Source organism: Canis lupus, chromosome 30 (genome assembly GCF_003254725.2).
Source record: "Canis lupus dingo isolate Sandy chromosome 30, ASM325472v2, whole genome shotgun sequence".
Taxonomy (NCBI): Eukaryota; Metazoa; Chordata; class Mammalia; order Carnivora; family Canidae; genus Canis; species Canis lupus.
Window position 1 is genome coordinate 1,586,808 of NC_064272.1, and position 16,702 is coordinate 1,603,509.

At 41.6% G+C, this 16,702-nt stretch overlaps 1 protein-coding gene across 2 annotated transcripts in view; it reads right to left on the reverse strand.

Moving 5' to 3' along the window:
* RYR3 (ryanodine receptor 3) overlaps positions 1–16,702 on the reverse strand; it is a 510,816-nt gene that overhangs the window by 255,719 nt on the left and 238,395 nt on the right. For both annotated transcript variants that reach the window (XM_049104111.1, XM_025473335.3), the window contains exons 9-10: positions 12,303–12,377; positions 9,301–9,457 (exon numbers count right to left, since the gene is read on the reverse strand). In XM_049104111.1, coding sequence (XP_048960068.1) covers positions 9,301–9,457; positions 12,303–12,377 — 232 coding nt within the window. The remainder of the gene's footprint in view (positions 1–9,300; positions 9,458–12,302; positions 12,378–16,702) is intronic.

Consider the following 16,702-nt stretch of genomic DNA (forward strand, 5'->3'; position numbering starts at 1 on the left):
ATGCCAACCTGGGGTGCACAGTAACCTGTCCCCTCCTCATTAATCAGGGCCTCTGAATCTTTTTACTCCACTTCCATTTCTTCTCTACATCTTGCATTAAGTTGCTCATTTGTAAGTGCTATTAGCTAGACAGCATTTTGAATTTTTTACAGAATAAAAAATGTAGCATGCTGTTTCCTCTGCTTTTGACCATTTTACTCTCCTGATGATAGAGCAACAGCAGCACACGTACTGAACTCTTACCATGGGCAAGGCAGCGTTCTAAGTTCTTTACATGTGTCAACTTTTCAAAACAGCTTTGTGTGTAGCTGAAATACTATCCCAGTTTCTCAGAGAAAAAATGAAGATATAGAGAGATGAGAAATTTGCCTGAGGTCGCTTAAGAACTAGTGAAAGAGCTAAGATTTTAACCAGGAAGTCCAGCTCTAGAGACCATGTTCTTCCACACTGCTCTAAACTCCTACTCAACCTTCCACACCCAGTTCAGAGGCCACCTTCTCTGTGAGGGCAGAGTAATCTCTCCTGCTGTACTTCCCCAGCACACTCATTCCTTCACTGAGTACTTAACACATCAGACCATAAATGTGTTCATTTAAGGACATTCTCCTTTTGCCATGCTACAAAAGAATCAAGGGCATGGCCAGATTTCAATTACTTTTGGTTTCCTGATTCAGAGAATCCAGGGCCTTTCAATCACGTAATAAACATATGTATGTATATACATATATACACATATATGTGCATACGTACATATGTATATATATATATAATTTTCTCTTTCAAATATATTTTTCTTTTTTCTTTTCTTTTTTTTTATTTTTCTTTTTTTAAATAAGATTTTATTTATTTATTTATGAAAGACACAGAAAGAAGCAGAGACACAAGCAGAGGGAGATGCAGGCTCCATGCGGGAAGCATGATGTGGGACTCAATCTTGGGACTCCAGGAACATGCCCTGAGCCAAAGGCAGATGCTCAACCACTGAGCCACCCAGGCGTCCCTCAAATATATTTTTCATTTCAGTTCTGATTTCTTTTCCTCCAAACCTTCAAAATAGCAAAGTTAATTATTTTGTGCACATTTACAGGATCATCTTGAGCAATGTTAATACTTTACAAGAAAATTCTTATTTATTTATTTATTTTTAAAGATTTATTTATTTATATATTCATGATAGACATGGAGAGATTGAGAGAGGCAGAGACACAGGCAGAGGGAGAAGCAGGCCCCATGCCGGGAGCCCGATGAGGGACTCGATCCTGGGACTCCAGGATCGTGCCCTGGGCCAAAGGCAGGCACTAAACCGCTGAGCCACCAAGGGATCCGAAAATTCTTATTTTAAATGTGTGTTGAAACACTGACTGGATTTTTAAATATGATATTTCTCAAAATGAACATTTCTAAAGGAACTTATCTTTGATTTTAAGACAAAAGCCAATGGGAAATAGAATTTTATATATTGGGACTTCTTTATAGGCAGGTGGTCAAGACTGCATTCATTTCTCAAAACAATTCACAAGTGTTCATTTCAAAAATATCCTTAGTTCTGAAGACACTTAAGCTGGTAACAGGACTTAATATATGCCAAAGTTCTCCTCTCCAGCCTGTTCTCTAAACCACTAACAATGCAGCATAAGAATACACATTACAACTGTTAAATATGAATAATTACACTGATTGCCAAGAGCTCACAGTTAAAATAGTGCATGTTCCCAAATTGTCAATGACTATATTCACTTCATTTTCTCAATTTTGTTTATTTAAATATGACTTTGCTAAAACAAGAGAAATACTAGGATCTATTTTTCTAGTGCCTGAAATCAATAGATCATTACTGTTTATAGAATGGGGCGTTTCTTGATGTCTTTGCTTTTACAAAACAGCAGGCACCCCCAAAGTTCTATGTTGGTCACTGCAGTGGCACTTTTTCTTTTTTAAGACTTTATTTATTTATTAATGAGAGACAGAGAGAGAGATTGAGAGAGCGAGCAAGAGAGTGGCAGAGAGAGAAGCAGGCTCCATGTAGGAGCCTTACTTGATCCCGGGTCTCCAGGATCAGGCCCTGGGCTGAAGGCGGTGCTAAACCGCTGAGCCACCTGGGCTGCCCTGCAGTGGCACTTCTAATTAAAGAGAAAAACAGGAGCAACACCAGGAGAAATTAAGACATGGAGACAAACTGACACTAAAGCCAACTCAACCCAAACTTAAACACCACCAAGGATCTACTAAGGAAATGAGAGTGGACCATATGGAGAAGCCTGATTCAGCTGATAGCAGGTTGGTAAGCTTCTGACTTGAGCATGAATAAACGCTTCCCTCCCTGTGTTCAAGTGTATATGGCACCATATGCACGTACTCCACTACTAGAAATGGACTCTTCCTAAATGACAGGGCTAATCCAATGACTCCCTTCTATTAACTCCCCAATTCCTAAAAGACACATTTTTCATTTCTAAAATTCATATATACCATATGCTTTAACCAAATTGGACTATGTTCCTTTGCTATATCAAGGTTCCCTTCCTCCGGGCCTTTACCGATATTACACATTCTACTTGGAAATCCCCTATTTCTTCTCTGCATCTTTACATTTCATCCATCAAACCCTACCCAGACCCAGGTCTGCATTTTCTCTGATCTTGTGGCATTTTCCTTCTCCTCTCTCAAGGCTCTTTACCATCCTTTGTGATATGATTCCTTTGCTGGCATGCTTCTTGTCCCCTACTAGATTGAATATTCTCCAAGGGTAAGACTGGGATTTGCTTGTCTTTGCTTAAAATAGGTTGCAAATAATTTGCTTTTGTTTTGTTGGTCTGTGGGCATCAATTTGTTTATTTCCATCAACCCTTCCTATGTTAGATGATGAGCCAATTCTAAAAAGGAATACGATACTTGGTATTGAAGGGTAATCACCATCATCATCTCCTGTCTCCATGGAAAACTTACTTAGGAGATGGTCATGACCACATCACAAGTGTCAAATAAATATCTGTTTTAGATGATTAAGTTGCTGCTCTCCAGAATGATTTACGATTTCTAGGACAAGGAAGGGAACTACAACTAGTGTTTGTCTAGTGCCTACTTAGAGCAAAGTATTTTGCTAAGTACTCTATAATAGCAACACCATCAATGAATTTACCAAGGACCCACAAAGTGATATGTATTATGCATGACACTTTAAGAACATTTTCTCTAAACCTTTTAATGGTTTATTTTCATTTCTCTTACTCTATAGATGACAAACCTGAGGCTTGCAGATTTGAGTAATTTGCTCAAAGTTCTGTAACTAAATAATGGAACAGAATCCAAATTCAGGGTAGTTCCAAAGACTGTCATTTGAACATAATTTTTTGATTGGTCATCATTAGCACAGTTAAACATTAATTGTACTAATGTTTCAGTTGTTTAAAGGCTATTAGAAGAAGAGGTTGAAAGGTTGAAAACATATGTCATTAGTCTATGAAAAAAATGGCTCTGGGCTCATAAAAAATTTAGAAGTTCTACATACAAAGCAATAGTGATAGCAGGGTCTATATTCAAGGTACAACAGGAGTTTGGGGGAGAGAGAATTCATTGTGCCTAAGAGTTAGGGATGATTTTATATAAGACTGACACTTGATGTGAGCTTGGCTAGGAGTCAGAAGTGGGAAAGAAGAAAGAGGACTGCATTCTAATAAGATGGGTGTAGTGTGGCAAGGAGAGAGGTTCAGGTCTGGGAAGGAACTTGAACAACAAGGAATCTGGACTTTGCACTATACATATGTTTTTCAAATTTGCAATATTAACATACTTTCTCTGGGACAAGAAGACTTTGAACAAGTTCTTTATCTTCTTCTGGAGTCAAAGGGAACATTAGGGCTTATATAATATAGGTTGTTGGGAGTCCTACAATAAAAAGCAAACAACAGAAAAAAAAAAAACCTGTTGAACTCTGCATAATGCAGCGAGTACAGCCAAATTTCTTTAAAAAAAATTCATAAGATTATTTTTTGGAACACCTCTTGGGAAAAGCTAGTGTTGGCAAGCCACTGAGAATATTAAAAGCAGAGGGATAACATAGGGTTGCATCTTAGAATTGTTCCAGCAGCATTGTGAATTACAGATTGAGAAGAAGCAAGGCTAGAGGCAGGTGATTTTTAAGCTATGACTTCAGCATCTAGCATATCTGGAATGGAGGGTCTCCTAATTAACATTTATTAATTAGACTGAAATTTGTCATTTGACACACTGAAACTGCCCGTGTTCACAGAGGACAACAAAGTACCCTTCCAACAGACTTAAGAACCCAAAAATGTTTCAGGGGAAAGTTAGACATGGGAAGGTAAGACCCATTCATGGCTGCTGATAAGCCATCAAGAAAGCCCTGGTTTGTCTGCCCCTTCTTAGGTGTCTCTGGAGAACCCTTGAGAAATAACCACTGGGTTCACTTCTCCACAAATATAGTTCTTTTCTAAATTTCTAATCTAGAGTATGAGGTCTTAGAATGGTCTTAAAGAAGTCACACACTGCAGGACATTTCTAGGATCCTGGTGGGGTGGGGAGACACGAAAGCTTTCTGCTCCTCATTCGTGCTGGGGGACCAGACTCATCTGCATTAGGGAAGGCACGCTTCTCCAGTGGGCTCTTTCCTCCATCTTTCTCCTTCAATTCCTACAGCATCCGTCTAAGAGAGGAAGCGCGACTGCCATTTCATGGATAAGGAGACACACTCTCAGGGCATCTCTGGTCTCACTGAATCCTCACAACAACCCTTTAACACATACTTCTTCACTCCCATTTTTTAGAAAAAAGAGACATTAAAGTAAATAGCAGGGCCAGGGTTCTCATTCAGGTTTCTTCTACTTCAAAGCCCAGGGTTATCCTTGACTACTTCTCTATTTGGTCCACTTTGAACAATAAAGACTTAAGAATAATTGATTTAAAATTTTAAAATGCTGTGTAGACGGTCAGAATAGCTAAAATTAATAACACAGGAAATAACAGGGGTTGATGAGGCTGTGGAATAAAGGGAAACCTCTTACACTGTTGGAGGGAATGTAAACTGGTATAACCACTCCGGAAAACAGTACAGAGGTTCCTCAGAAAGTTAAAAAATAGAACTACCCTAAGATCCAGTAATTGTACTACTAGGTATTTACACAAAGGATACAAACATACAGACTCAAAGGGGCACCTGCACCCCAATGTTTATAGCAGCATTATCAACAATAGCCAAACATAGCAAGAGTCCAGGTGTCCATCGACTGATGAATGGGTAAAAAAGAGGTGGTATAAATATACAGTGGATTATTGCTCAGCCAGCAAAAAGAATGAAATCTTGCCATTTGCAGTGATGTGGGTGGAGCTAGAGCGTGTTGTGCCAAGTGGAATAAGTTAGAGAAAGACAAATACCATATAATTTCACTCACATGTGGCATTTAGGACAAAACAGATGAATGTGTGGGAAGGGCAAAAAAAGAAAAGGAGAGGGGGGAGGCAAATCACAGATTCTTAACAACAGAGAACAAACAGGGTTGATGGAGGGGGGTGGGTGGGGGATGCATTAGATGGCTGATGGATATTAAGGAAGCATTTGTTATGATGAGCACCGGATGTTATATGTAAGTGATGAATCACTAAATTCTACTTGTGAAACCAGTATTACACTATACATTAACCAACTAGAATTTAAATAAAAATTTGGAAGATAAAACAATGAAAAATATAGTTTATTTGAAATGAAATACAACTGTTGTCTCTAGATGTTTGAATCTCAAGGTAAATGTTTTCTCCTTTCCCTTTTCCCTATTTCCTCTGTACCCTTCTCCATCCCCAGCTGAGAACTCCGTGAAGAAGCAGAGCAAGCAAGCACAGAGTCAATGTTTTCCTAAGGGATGTCCCACGAGCCCTGCTGCCATCTTGATTCCAGCTGCCAGGAGCTGCTAAGGTTAAAGGGCACATGAGGCCAGTCTACAAAGATGCCTTCCGTGCACAGCAGTGAGAGCAGTGCACAGTTTTTAAAAGACAGGGAAGTCATGTTTGGCCAAGAACACAGTGCTTAGCACATACTAGATATTTGATAATTGCTGACTCAATTGAATGTCATGTTTTTATACACCGAGGAAAAATTTCCTCTAATTGGGAACAATGGTAGCCCTACATCCTTATGCAAAATAGGCAAACTTTGAGATCCTATCTGAACCATTGAAGACTTATGGTATAGTCATTAAAAATAGCTATAAAATAAATGGCTACATGTGCTAAGGCTTGATATAACATTACTAATTCATTCTTCCCTGAAGGCAATTCAGCACTCTGAAGTGATGTGGAGACATGACAGCTAAACAGATAATATTTACTCTGGCATGGCAATACTAAATCACATTATCTGACAACTCTTGGTGAATGGCCTTGCAGTGTCAAGACAATGGGAAAATGATGCGAAATCAGGTTCATATATATTTGACTTAGATGTTCAAAATAATGAATCCATCTCCTAGAATGTTGATAGGGAGGGTATTAGGATCCAAAATGATTACACAATGGTGACAGGATACTTCTCTGAAAATGATGGGGGTTAAAATGAAATGGATTTGAGGTTATTTTAATGTGTGACCACATTCGTGTATCTCTTGAGCAATTTCCATACTTATCACATGTTACATACTGTGCCAGGTGCTGGGGTACAACAAGGGGGGGCCTGTGTGGTCCTTGCTATCTAGGGGCTCCCAGTCCAGTGAGTGATGGCTATTACGGAAGCATGAACAGGGGCCTCTTGGAGGACCATGGAGGAGCCCTCCTCCTATAAAGGGCATCTGACAATTGTCTGGAGGGACGAAAAGGAGTTCATGAGTGGGGATGTATAGGAAGGGTAAAAGGTATTCTAGGTATAGGTTTAGCAATGAGGAAAAAAAAAAAAAAGAACATGTTCAAGGGCTGATAAATATTTAGTAAGCCAGAGCTCAAGGCAACTGTGACCAAGTGACATAGATAGGATGGAAAGAAAGGCAGAGGTCAGATCTTTGCCTCTTATGACAGATTTCAAATAAGGGGCAACCAGATTAAGGACTATATTCAAGGTTTCACAGAGAGTAGATGGGAGTCAAGGCCAGATTTAGGTGACCCAGAAGCCATCCTCAGACTAAAGAAATAAGGTGTGATGCTGTAGTTCAGAGGCAACTATACATCCCAGACCTCCAGTTGGACTTGGATTGCCCTGCTGAAGGAGAGGGATAAAGATCGACCAAGACAATTCTGCTTACTAGCTACATGCCTCACATACTTGCTTAAAGAACTTGGTTTGATTCCATCTGAGCCAGGCTAGACCAATGACTGTAGTGCATTAGTGCCACCCACCTCCCCTGAAGGCTCCGTCACACCCCTGTCCCTGTTTGTGTGTATAAGATTTACATGGTACCTGCCACTTCCTCATAAGGGCAGCCTGCTAATGATATTAATACGCACCTGCAGCTGCTCGGCCCCACACTTAGGACCATGCAGTCCCAGACTAACGCAGCCACACAGGAACACAGAGCAGGAAGCCCATTGGTGCCAAGTGACTCACAGCCTAGCTAACCCAGTGCTTCCCTGATCACATGAGCCCCAGAAGTGCTTCACCAGAAAGTCTCTCTGTTTTCTAGATGCTCCAACATTCAGAGAGAATCAGGTGAACACCCCCATTAACCCTAGGAACAAAGGCACAAAGGACACAGGATCTCCTCCCTCAGCCTTCCTGCTGAGTCCCCCCAATCCCTGTGCCACCACCCACCACCCAGATCCTGAAACGGTATCTCAGGCGACTCTCTGCCATCTGCTCCATCATGTAACACCTGTAATAGGCAAGAGCTAGCTAGCAAGATGACTCAATACCCACACACTGTGGAAAAATAGAGCCCAAAGTCTCTTTCTGCTGGGAAACCTCACTGCTTCCCAGTAAGGGCTAGCACCCTGGGGTGTGCCCTTTAGGAGGAGAGTCTGCACCAGCAAGGTAAACATATATACCTGGAGCCCTAGAGTGATCAAGGCATTCCTAGCATTCTTTTCCCAAGAGCTCTTTGGATTACATATGGCAGAGTGATGTATTTTCCATACATTCTTGCTCCATACTTTCTCCATACATTTGTGCAGCTTCGCAATCTAAGATGCCAGATGCTCCACCCACACCATTATCCTAAGAAAGCCCTGATTTCCTGGGTGAACACAGCCATATCTTGGCCTGCCGTGGAGCCTAGGTCATTTTAATTTCAGTTCCTTCCATGTTGAAATGAACAGAGCTGGGCTGAATACTGCTGCACTGGGAGTTATTTAAATCCTCTAACATAGTGACTCCGATGAAATGTAACAACATTGCCAAGTGCATAGGACAATGTGACTCATGGGTGACTTTTACAACCAGCTCTGCTATGCTGGCTGTCCCCATGGTACCTCGATGACTCTCAGCCATCAGCTGCTTGCCTCCATGTGCGTAGAAATGAGGGGACTTGGGGAGATAAGCAATAGGCCTTTTGTGCTCTGAGTTATGCAGAGTTTTTAAAGCTTGACTGGACATTAAACATAGGAGTCTTAAAAAAAAAAAACAAAAAAAAACAAAAAAAACAACAACAACAGTTGTCTAGGGTGCCTGGGTGGCTCAGCCTGATAACCATTTGCCTTTGGCTCAGATCATGATCCCAGGGTCCTGGGATTGTGTCTTGTACTGGGTTCCCTGCTCAGCAAGGAGTTGGCTTCTCCTCCTCTCCCTGCCACTCCTCCTGCTTGTGCTCTTGTTTTCTGTCAAATAAATAAAATCTTAAAAAAACAAAAACAAAACCCCTACCAGTTGTCTATATATACATCAAAAAGCAAAGCTACATGTTTGTGGTTTAACCAAACTACTGCATGGCCCGCTTTTAACCAAGGCTGGGAATGAACGGGTGAGAGCTAAGAGAAGTGGAGAGAAAAGACAACCTAGGGAATGGATGAGGACGGTACCGGTGACTTTGTATAATATAAATAACTGCAAGATGAGGTCATGTTCAGAATTTGCCTTCTCTGCATTTTTCTGGAAGAAACCGCTTCCTTGATTCAAACACATTGTAGCACTGAACTCATGCCTCCACGTTTTTGTTGTCTTATAGGACTGAAGCATATGCTTACAAGTGTTAAAAAAAAACTTAGAATATACTAAACAAGAACATCATCTTTTATTAACCTCTGAACAACAGTGTCTAATTTCCAATTCCATCTCTTGTAGTCCCACTTTCTCTGAGGCACAGTTTTGCCTGGCGGTTTCAGAGCTTTCATTTTTTAAATGAGGTCAAAGTTCACTTCCTCACACTTTACCTTGGAAGCCCGGAAAGAGAAGGCTGTGGACTTGGTGTCCGACTTTGCCCGGTCCTGCAGTATAAGGCCTTGGTCCTCTGTCAAGGCCAGGTAGTGGCCTGTCGTGAGATGCCGGAGTCGGAAAGCCTGGCCCCATCTGATGTTACTGCCACTCCAACTGTCCAGAGAAAACAGACAAGAAACTCAGTCTACTTCAGTGTTTATCCTGGGCTTTCTACTGTATGCCAGCAGACTGATAATCCCTCTGTGGTTTTTCCCTAAGGGACAAGATACTAGCCTCCGGGCTTGCTCTAGGATTTCAGGTCTCCTGACAACTCAGCATGGTACTTCTCTTGTGGCTTCTCTTAACATCAACAAGGAGGCACCCTCATGCCCTGTGGGTGGGAATGCAAACTGGTGCAGCCACTGTGGAAAACAGTATGGAGGTTCCACAAAAAACTAAAAACAGAACTATCCTATGATCCAGTAAATACTACTACTGGGCATTTACCCAAAGAATATAAAAATACCAAGTCAAAGAGATAAATGCACCTCTAAGTTTACTGCATTATCTACAATAGCCAAGATATGAAAGCAACCTAAGCATCCAACCACAGATGAATGGATTAAAAAGATATGGGTGTAGGTATTTCTAGTATGTTCTTCTGATCTACACACACACACACACACACACACACACACACACACACCAGGCTACTATTTAGCTATCAAAAAAGAATGAGATCTTGCCATGGATGGATCTAGGGGGTATAATGTTAAATGAAATAAGTCAGAGAAAAACAAATACCTTATGATTTCATATGTGAAATTTAAATCTTTTTAAGATTTTATTTATTTATCAATGAGAGACACAGAGAAAGAGAGAGAGAGAGGCAGAGACAGGCAGAGGGAGAAGCAGGCTCCATGCAGGGAACCTGATGTGAGACTTGATCTGGGTCTCCAGGATCAAGCCCTGGGCTGAAGGTGGCGTTAAACTGCTGAGCCACCCGGGCTGCCCCTCATATGTGAAATTTAAGAAGCAAAACAAATGAACAAAAAAGACGAAAAAAAAAAGACTCTTAAATGCAGAGAACAACAGGTGGTTGGTTGGAGAGGAGGTGGATGGGGGATGGGTAAAATAAAGGGGATTAAGTGTACACTTATCTTAATGAATACTGAATAACGTATAGACTTGTTGAATCATATTATACACCTGAAGCTAATATAACGCTGTATGTTATTTATACTCCAATAAAAATAAAAGGAAAAAAAAAAAAAAACCAAACACCAGTAAGGAAGATGATCCTGGGATAAGTCAGCGATTTAATGTAACCAGAATCCCAAGCTTCCAATTTTTCCTTCACTCCACTGAAGTTTCTTGAAATTAAAAGACAACAAAACAAAACAAAACCCCAAAAAGAATACCTTCCAAGGGAAACTCGTTTCTGGAAAAGCAAAGCCATCCCTACTGTGCTATCTCAACTCAAACATTTTACTACCACAAAGAAGCCTATCTTCAAGGGAAATGGTAGAAATATTTATGCAACTTACACATGGCAGGGAGAGGCAGATAATAAAGAAGCTTGTGTGCGTGTGTGTGTGTCTGTGTATTTTTGTATTAGAGTGTGATACATTCTGTGGAAAGAATGTAAAGCAACGCAAGATGATTTAGATAATGGAGACCTCATGTTGAGTGGCAACCTTTTGATGGTCCTACATCTTAATGTTGGTATTCAACACAAGTTACAGTAAGAGTTAAGGGAGAAATTATCTACTGAATAATTTGTAACTCATTGTATTTTAAGTTAGAAAAAAATCTCATGGCTAGGTCTCTGGGGAAATAAGCAACCATAACTGGAATTATATATACATACCAATTTGACTTTTTAAAAAAGTCCATTAAGCAAGGCTTAACATCCTGAGAACAAGAGGATGACAGGGCAAGCATTTTAACAGGGCTGGAAAGAGAATAGAGATGCTCTAGCCCAGGTACCAAGTAGGTGCTCCTTAATACCCCTATTCTTTAAACCAGTAATTTCCAAAGAGTTTGTCAGCAGAAAATGTAAATGCATCTATGTGTGTGTGCAAGTTCTAGCGTTTTCTTCTGATCTATGATAGGCTATCTTGAGGACCACCTTGGGGGCATACATACACCCTCACCAGAGACATTTACTGTGAACATATGTTCAGAGAGAGAGACTGAGGCGAGAGCTGACAGGAAGGGCAGAGAAGGAAAAGCGAACAGCTGGTCCTCCTCCGTTATCCCAAGGGGTTAGTTTAGCTCTAGCCTGATGTGCAATCCCTCTCAGAAAAATGATGACCCAGAGCTTACTGGATGCCCCCTTGTAGTCTGATGTTTGGAGATCACGTGTTTTCACTCACGCACACAGCTCAGCCTCCTGTTTCCTCCACCCGGATACACTATGACTCCTGACAAGTCCAGTAAATAAGGTTTCCCTCATAGCTACCTTCCAATGAGGCTTTAATATTCTCTATCTCGAGTCATTACACCCACTAGTCTGTCATTTAAAGCTAACATTCCACTGGAGTCAACAAAACTACTGAGAAAAGGGACATTAGCTGGTTTCAGAGAATCTGTTTAAGAACACAAATGGGAGAAGCAGCTTGGTGGCTTTCATCAGACATGGCCAAGCTTGCCCCTTATAGACTGGCCACCACAAAGGAGCCAGGAGCTGGGGGCTGGGTTCAGGGCAAGAAAGCCTTCCAGTTTCAGAATCAAAAGAGAAGTCTTAAAGATACCCCACCCAACCCGTGTGTGTGTGTGTGTGTGTGTGTGTGTGTGTGTGTGCGCGCGCGCGCGCGCGCGCGCATGCTCACGTGTGCACACTTGTGTGCATTGCTGTTGTTTAAAAAGAAAGTCAAGAAAATTCCAGCACTTACCTCTGCCACGGAACTTTTGAGAGTTTGCCAGGTGATGTAGAATAAGTGAAATATTTAAGGAAGTGGACAGTATAGGATAATAAGATGATCTTAGAAGGAGCAGCACCCTGGCCCTCCATTACCTTATCCGAAGGGGTTCCACTCTCCACAGAGATCTGGCTCGCGTCCCAGCTCCCCCAGCTTCATAGAATATCCTCCTGTAAGCAGAGTTGGAGATTAACTCCTCTGAGCACCACATTGATCAGCACTAGGGAGGCACAGCTCCCCACAGAGGCTGTTGGGCCCTTGCTGCTTTTCTAAACCCTCACGGAGTCCGCAAAACAGAGAGCAAGAATCAAAGAGATGTGCAGTCTCCCACTCCCAGGCTCAATATTGAGGAGGAAGAAAAGGCACTAATGGGGAGGGAAATGCTCACCACATACAGATCACGGGCACTCATGGACCATCAGAGGTAGAACAAAAAGGATGATTTCCATTTCCACACCGGGAATCAAAACAGCCTAATCCCCTACCATCAGAGCAGATGCTCCAATTCTGTTAGGTTAAGCTCCTTAAAGGAGTTTTACATCTCTTAAAAATGTTTATGTATTTTTTTAAAGTATCTGTACTTTTAAAACATGCATGCAGTACAGTATGAGTTCATTTCCATACTCCAGGAAGTTTGGAATAAAGCTTCGTGCTCCGCTGCTATAACAGTCATAACTATCACTGTTGTCTCCGTTCCCGCATGAAGGATAAACTTTTCATGTATTTTTAAATAAAATGTTTATTTTGGAATAATTTTAGGTTTACAAAGAAGAGTCAAAGACAGTACAAAGAGCCACATACTTTCACTTGGTATCCCCTAATGTTCTTATGCCACACAGAAGACATACATGACACACTTATCAAAACTAAGAAACCAGCACTGGTATGTCACTGCCAGCTAAATTCAAGGCTTTACTTGGATTTCAGCAATTTTTCCATTAGTATTTTTCTTTTTCTTCCAGGATCCAATCCAGGAATACCACAATGCATTTGGCTGTCCTGCTTCCCTGGTTTGATCTGGTCTGTTCTTAGACTTCCCTTGTTTTCCATGACTGACAATTTTGAGGAGTAGTGGTCAGTATTCTGTAATATGTCCCTTGATTCAGGTTTGCCTGATGTTTATCTGATGTTTAGTAAACTCTTTTTCAATCCATATGATAGGGACTGGTCTAGCTATATACATGCATATACATATATATACATATATAATTTTTTAAAAGATTTTACTTATTTATTCATGAGACACACAGAGAGAGGCAGAGACACAGGCAGAGGGAAAAGCAGGCTCCCTGTGAGGAGCCTGTTGTGGGACTCAATCCCAGGAACCCAGGATCACAACCTGAGCCGAAGACACTCAACCACTGAGCCACCCAGGTGCCCCGTGACCTACCTATATATGTGAATGATCCTTCTTGAAGAGTATATCTCATGAAGAGAGGTCCCACGTTACCCGGTATATGGAATCCAGACTCTTTGTGAGAATCTTGTGACCTTAGAGCAAGACTGATTACTCAACTGCATTTAATTTCACTGATTTCACTCACTTAGACTCCTACTACAGAAGACTAGTGTTTACCACAACTGAGTCACTCTAGCCTCAGAGGAAGCTTGATCTTCTCTACCTCAGGTAGAGACAATAGGTAATCAATAGAGGTGAGGAGAAAATATGTAATCCTTATTTTTTATCTGAAGAAGTACCATAATCATGAGTTGGTTAAAAATACCAGCTTGGGAGTCAGGCAGACCTGAACCTGAGTCTGTTAGCTGTGTGACCTTGTCAAGAACCTTCATATTTCTATACTTGGCTTTGTCATCTGTAAAATTAGCCTAATTTCAGCACTTAGGTCACAGAATGGTTGTGAGAAGTTCCTGTGTTTTTTGATGTGCACAAACATGTTCGCAGATGTAAAAAAAAAAAAAAAAAATACCGTGTAGTGTGAATTTATCCACATTGTGTTTAAATTCAGTTGTTTATATCATGCATAGAAAAACATATCACCTGGCACAGAAACACAATGAAACATTACGTTAATAGTGGCCACCTCTGGGTGATGGGGATCATAGAACACATTCTAAACCTTTCTCAAATGTATGTGTGATCAGGAAATAAGCAATACATGTGGAGAAAGAAACCCTGTGTGACTTGAGAGCTCTAAGTGCCCAGGTGTCTCTGTGCCAGATCTCAAACCGTAATGACATGGCGCTGACCTCCTAGTCACTCAACCTGGCTGAGGTTTTCACTCACACTTCTTACTCAGTGAGAACCGGAAGGGCCTCTCAGGTGAAGAGGGTGAACAGCTCACCCTAGGTCACAGGACTGCAGAACTCTCTCCCTCTGACATCTGGAGAATTCTCACAGGTTGGTCCCTCCCACCTGGGAAATGTGGGCGGTTTGCTCCATTAAATCCTATAGGGTTACAGAGGTTGAAACAACCTGTTCCCGTTCTCTAAAAACAATCATCCGAGGAGAGGAGTAGAGTGGGTGGTGAACTGAGGTGCTTTGAAAGCTGGGCTGACAGCTTAGCCGTGGCTCCGAGAGGTTAAGTGATGTACCCTAGGGTGCTTGACAAAGCCAGAGCTCAGGATGCTAGATTGCTGCTTTCAGGTTTGCATGCTGGGACTGTTGACCTCTCTACTCAGCCTGGATTTTAGGCTTTAGAAGGAATAAGGAATGATTTCCTCTGGAAAGTCAGCCCCCTCCCTATGGTATCACCTGCATGTCTTAAGGGCTGCTAACATCTTTTAGGGTGTGCTTTCCTATTCTTCTGTGTTCCCCCAGATTGCAGTATTCCTGGCCACACTGGCCAGTTCTGAGGATTTACCTGATGACCCAAGACAATGAGGAGGCTTATCACTCAGCTCACCTAGATGGCCAATGCCAAAGCATCCTCTTTTGATTGAGAGACCAGCTGATGTAACAAAAATTCAGCTTCCAGTATAATGAATAGCTGCTTACTCACCCCTTCATGCTTCTTACAAAGTCTCAACTCCTTTATGCTTCCTTATAAAGGAAAGGAATGAGGCCTTTTTATCTGTGAATTTTTTTCCCCTAAAATAGAAATGAGATCCTGCAGAATCCTCCACCAAGGGAAGGTCACCTTTGTCTTATTTCAATGATGGCATGCATGCCCGCTTTAGGGTGCTCATTTGGGGAATTCCTCTCCATCTGTTTCTCTCTAGCACCTCCTTTCAAATATTTGTGAAGTCTTTCCTCTTACTCAGGCTCTTGTTCGAGTATTCAACAGGAATGACCACCAAATGACAAGCTTCTTCAAGCAGAGTTTCTGCCCAGGATGTTTCTAATTTGGTTCTAAGTTTAATGACAGGTGTGCATGGGGGAGGGGGGGAAGGAGGTGGATGTGCGGAGCAGGCAGTTCAGCGATCATACACAAGATTATCATTGCATTTTTTCCCCAAATTCCTGCCCTTTAAAGAAGAACTGGAATGGGAAGAAAGAACTGGTGTGTTCAAATGTATTCCATCTTAGAGTGCTACTCACAGTGCAAAGCTCACAGAACTTCAGGTCTTTATCTACCTGCAAATCTTCCCCTAAATGCACAATAAGATATTAAAGAGACATTATGTGGCCTATTGCATAATTTTACTGTTTAAAAGAAAAGGAAAAGAAAAATCACAATTGAATAGGATCACAATTGACATTATTTAGGGTGGGGAATCCTTAATTCAAGGGAAACCAAGTCAGCCTAATGCCCTACTTTAGAGTTAGCTGTCAGTGAACTGGACCAGTGCCAGAGAGGCACTGAGTTAATTAATCAGGCACTTGCCACAGATCTGTGCTGCCCTAGGTCACATCTGGCTCCCATGGAGAGATATTCAGAGGACAAAACAAGTAGGAAGAGACTCAGAACAAGAGGGATACATAGTACCAATGCCTGGTGTCTAAGATGCACATTAACACGTTCAAGCACAGTGCTCTGCTCCTGAGGGTCTTTTTAGTTTATCAGATAACGACCAGGCCCTGCCTGAGTGGAGAGTCAGCCACATGGCTCCTCGGCTGCCATCTGAAAGCAGCCAGCAGGTGACCTGTGCCAGGAGCCTGACCTTGATGCTTAGTTGTGAGGATGTGATCCCATGTTTCTAATGAAGTTAAGGACATGCAGTTAACAAGGTTCCCCTAGGCAATACACAAAAACAAAGAATGTATTACATCTAGGAGATCACACCCATCGCTGTCACAAATTCAGCCTAATTGGAATCCAATTTTTTAAAAACTATTTGTCACATTTCTATTAGCCACAGGGGTCAAGCTTTTTTATGCTCTGTTCCTTTGATGATAAACAGACTACCAAGGGACCCTTCAATATGAGTTTAAGATCTGGATTAGTATCTTCCATCTCCTGGTTTTGAATTTTTGAAAAGCACTCATTGAGGAGTCAAGCAGAGGGCCACAGAAAGCATGACCCTCAGAAGTATCCTCTAAATGTTGCCCTTGGCACTGTCCCTGCTAAACCCAGCTCCTTGGATACTGACACTT